The 4,778-nt window shown below is 41.3% G+C and overlaps 1 protein-coding gene across 1 annotated transcript; it reads left to right on the top strand.

The window, feature by feature from the left end:
- Positions 1-2,093: 2,093 nt before the first annotated feature.
- On the top strand, positions 2,094-4,500 carry LOC122077324 (polygalacturonase 1 beta-like protein 3). The gene is made up of 2 exons (XM_042643241.1): positions 2,094-2,288; positions 2,411-4,500. Exons 1-2 carry the CDS (start codon positions 2,217-2,219, stop codon positions 4,232-4,234), a joined length of 1,896 nt encoding a protein of 631 aa, XP_042499175.1. The 5' UTR covers positions 2,094-2,216; the 3' UTR covers positions 4,235-4,500.
- Positions 4,501-4,778: the final 278 nt, after the last annotated feature.

Raw genomic sequence — 4,778 nt, 5'->3', positions numbered from 1 at the left:
CAATTTCAACAATTTATTATTCTAATTCGTAAAGGATGGTAATAGTGGGTTCAGCCATTCTAGCTCCAATATGATTCTATCGACCCAAAGTTATCATAATCAATGACTCTATCCTATTAAGCTTTGTTTAGTTTTAAGGGGACTTAAAAGGGAAGGGAAGTGAAAATTTGAAAAAATGAAATATTTTGTAATCATTACCCTTGTCACCAGTAACTTAAAATCATCAATATTTGATTATTAAATTCCACTTACTTTGCATCCACGTCTCTATGATATAAAAAAAATAAAATAAAAATTACATGTAAAATATATCGTACTAAATACTAATAAAATGATAAGAAATTTATTGGATCATTTCATACTAAAGAAACTCATGTGTGAACAAAGATTAATTTTATTTTCCCATCTAACTATTATAACTCTAGGGTGATGGGTATGTTAGAAAGAACGCTGAAACAACATCTTCTGCGAAACAGGAGGCAAGGTTGCATACAACTTGCCCCTCCTCATACCCATAATAGCAAGAGCCTCGTGCACTAGGTTGGTTTTTTTTTTTATGATAATAAATTTAAATAATTATATACAAGTATGGATAGATCATTATTTTGTTCCATTTAATTTCTCTTACAACCAAATGTGACCTGAATTAAAGTTTGTGCAAGACGAAATGATAGTTAAAATGATTAATAAGTTGAAAAAATATGGGAAAATGACAGGTATGCTAGCACAGTACCTAGGAATTAGGTATGCTAATGAATAGTGGCCGTCAGATGACAGATAAAAGATCTCATACATTTGTAATTTTTGTCTTACAAAACTTGCTCAATACCGTCGCTCCACCGTCTTCCTTCCCCTTTTTCTCACCGGCTCCGACTCTAGCTCCGCCTACCTTCCAAAAAAATTTGTGGTGAACTCTCAGAACTCTCTTTCTCGGTCCAATGTCCCTCTCTCCTTGCTCTCGGCTTTCGGTTTTGGGGGTTGGGCTTCTTCATTGTATCTGAATCTAATAATCTTCCATGAGAGAACGAAGGTTTAAATCTAGGGGGGTTTCAGTGGAAAACGAAGGGGAAAGCTTTCTCTGCAAGAACAGAGTGAGAGAGTCGGCGTTGACGTGCGTGGCACTAACATCAGGGGTGATGATTGCCGGGAAAGAGAGTCATGAGAGTCCAGAGATTGATAGCCTTGGCGAGATTGACGGCCTCATTGGGGCGTTCACCCAAGGACTGGAGCACCAATCAGGTATGGGCGACGTCGGTGACCACCTTGGTCATGGCGGCCAGGAGATTTATGTCTTTCAGACTAGGCATATGCTCCATCAACAGCGATGGTGCCAACTATTTCGCTTTCTTCGGCTGGATTTGGTAAATGAATGATTTTTTCAGACGAAGAGAGAGAGCGAGAGAGAGAGTAAAGGTGTTACAACCATGCATTGAAAATTTGTTTATCTTCTCTCCATCTAACGGTTCAATTTATGTTAATTAAATTCTACGGTCAAAATACCGCTAGCATTCCTAATTTTTAGGTACTATGCTTAGTCTACCTAAACCTCTCCCATCCCAGAAAATATATATGAAACATAAAACAAAAAAGAGTAGCGGCTAAGCGCGTCGGAATCCATTGGAAAGCGACGTGATAGGCCATAGCTGCAAGACAAGCGTTCCCCCACGCGGTTCATTTCTGAAGTCTGAAGTTCATAAGCGTGAACAAGATAGATACAGAGAGGGAGAGATTACCTTTTCTGCAATCTTTCCAAATCTAATCACGAAATTATAGATTAGAAACAGAAGAGTTCAGGAGCCATCTGCAACTCTTAGTTTCTGTTAATGGCAACCATTAGTTTCTAATTTTATTTTTCTTTCTTATTTTAAATTTGTAAGTTACTGTAAGAAAGAAGCTAGATTAAACCCAATCACGCGCTATGAACTGTAAACCTACTCTTAAAAATCCCTTTCAAAACTCTTCTGACACTTCACTTAATTGAACCCTTCACAATTCTCTAATGAGAGAGAATCAGAAAATTTTAATCGAGAAAAAGTAAAATTGGAAAAAAAAAAATAAAAAAGAAGAAAACTCTGCAACCTCTGGTCTCTTTTGTCTTTACAGGTTCTATTTAAACTTATTAACTCCCAACGCCAATAGACCTACCCACTTCTCTCTCTCTCTCTTTGAATCATCAAACCCACAGAAAGCAAGGGAGTGAGAAAAGTGAAAAGAAAATGCAGACACCACAAACACTTATGGGTCTTCCTCTGTTCATGTTCATCATCTTCTTCCTCTCATCCTTGAATGTAAGAACAAATAGAGAGAAAAAAGGGATTAGGGGTTACTCAGTCCTTTTGTTTGCTTCCCGATTTTTTATTTGACTTTGTTTGCTCTGTTCCTCACCCAACTTTCACTTTTTCCAATGCAGGTCTCTTGGGCCGGAAGAACCACCCAGAATTCCATCGGAGAAGAAAATCCATTCACTGCCAAAGCTTCTTTGATCCGTTACTGGAACAAGAAGATCAGCAACAACTTAACCAAACCATCGTTTCTTCTCTCCAAGGCATCTCCTTTAAACGCCGTGGAGTCATCCTACCTCACCAAACTTGCCGGAGACATCATTGCTCTCTCCTCTCACCTCCAATCCTTCTGCTCGTCAGCCAACCTATTCTGTTTCCCTGACTTGATAGCCACTTTAGAGAAGCATTCCTCCTCTGTAAACTTTGCTTGTTATTTAGATAAAAATTTCACCAACTATGGAACATCACAACTGGGAGGAACTGATTCTTTCAAGAACTACTCTGACAATGTAAATCTGCCAGTCAATTCATTCAGGAGATACAGTCGAGATTCCAATAAACACAACGACAAGTTCGCAAATTACGGGCCTAGCGGCAACGTAGTTGATCAAAGCTTCAGTAGTTATGGCGACGGCGCCATTGCTGGGTCTGGCGAATTCAAGAATTACAACGAATTAGTCAATGTTCCCGATCTCCGCTTCACTTCTTATGAAACAGAGGCTACTGGTCGGAAACAGAGTTTCTCCACTTATACTGAAGAAACGAACTCAGGGAGCGAGACTTTCGTAAACTATGGCAAGAAGGGTAATGGCGTACCAACTGACTTCTCCAATTACGGGAATGGATCAAATGTTATAGGGTCGAGCTTCAATTCCTATGGCGATTCTGGTAATACCGCAAACGATTCATTCACGTCGTACGCCTTCAACAGTAACAACCCAACTAACGATTTCAGAAACTACGGCGAAAATGGGAACGCTGGGACGGATAAGTTCAGCAGTTACAGAGATCAAGCAAACGTTGGGGCCGATTCATTTCAATCCTACGCGAAGGGCTCGAACTCTGCTAAAGTGGAATTTGCCAATTACGGTAACACTTTCAATGAAGGAACCGATAAATTCAAAGGCTACGGAAAGGGATCGATAGGTGACTCAGTTGGATTCAAGATTTACGGAGTGAACAATACTTTCTCGGATTACAGCAAAATCGGAATCGTCTTCTCCAAATACAAGAACCAGAACCCACAATCAAACTCAAAATCAGCTCAAGCAACGAAGAACAGGTGGGTAGAACCAGGGAAATTTTTCCGCGAATCGATGCTGAAACAAGGGACTTTAATGGCGATGCCTGACATCAAAGACAAGATGCCGAAGAGATCTTTCTTGCCTCGTTCCATCGCATCAAAACTACCATTCTCGACTTCCCAAATTTCCGAACTGAAACAGATCTTCCACGCGGCGGAGAACTCAAGCATGGAGAAGATCCTTCAGAACACGCTCCAGGAATGCGAGAGGGAACCGAGCCGAGGCGAGACCAAGAGGTGCGTGGGCTCAGTGGAGGACATGATCGACTTCACCGTTTCAGTGTTGGGTAAGGACGTAGTGGTTCGAAGTACGGAAAGCGTAAAGGGGTCAAAGATGGATGTGATGATCGGGACGGTCAAAGGAATCAACGGTGGGAGAATCACCAAGTCGGTTTCTTGTCATCAGAGCTTGTTTCCTTACTTGGTTTATTACTGCCATTCGGTTCCGAAGGTTAGGGTTTACGAGGCGGATATCTTAGATGCCAAAACAAAGGTCAAGATTAACCATGGAGTTGCTATCTGTCATATTGACACGTCGGCATGGAGCCCAACTCATGGGGCTTTTCTGGCCTTGGGCTCTGCTCCTGGACGAATTGAGGTGTGTCATTGGATCTTCGAGAATGACATGACTTGGGCTACCTCTGACTGATCTTTCTATTCCTGTTTCATCTTCTTTTCTCTTCTGTTCTGTCATTTTCTATGATTTTAGTGCCAAAAAAGAACCGGAGTAATGGGGCCAAGGTCTGGATCCTGTTTGGATGTTAGTGTTTGTTTGTTTGGTATTTAGAAAATTAAAACCGAACTGGAAGAGAAATCTTGGGAGTTTCTAATTCCAGCCTTGTTTGTCCCTTTTTTTCTTATTTTTTTGGAATAAGAAGAAGAAGAACGTGGGAATCTTTTAGTTCGAAGTTCAAACCCTAATCTTGAACTCACTGCGGTCCAGCGATGTACGAAGTTTCCTTTAGGAAAGGAACGCTGCCGGAATGCTTTTCCCTGCGCCCAAAGACAAGGACAGGGCCAAGAAACGTTCTTCACTTGTTCTTCACGTTTTCCTGTCAGGCGTGCGCCCTACATTAGCTTGGGAGGCAATGAGAAGAGGGCACAGTCGGCCAACATGGTGGTCATTTCATCCTCCCTGTGATAGGATGCGAACCGTACACAGCCTGGCAGTGATCCTGTATTAGAATTTAAAA

Source organism: Macadamia integrifolia, chromosome 4 (assembly GCF_013358625.1).
Source record: "Macadamia integrifolia cultivar HAES 741 chromosome 4, SCU_Mint_v3, whole genome shotgun sequence".
Classification (NCBI taxonomy): Eukaryota; Viridiplantae; Streptophyta; class Magnoliopsida; order Proteales; family Proteaceae; genus Macadamia; species Macadamia integrifolia.
The sequence above is the reverse complement of the archived record's forward strand: the minus strand, read 5'-3'. Positions and strand labels throughout refer to the sequence as shown.

Coding starts and splice junctions, on each gene's coding strand:
- LOC122077324 (XM_042643241.1), top strand. CDS start 2,217: ATGCAGACACCACAAACACTTATGGGTCTTCCTCTGTTCATGTTCATC. Junction 2,289..2,410: donor TCTTCCTCTCATCCTTGAAT/GTAAGAACAAAT, acceptor TTTCCAATGCAG/GTCTCTTGGGCCGGAAGAAC.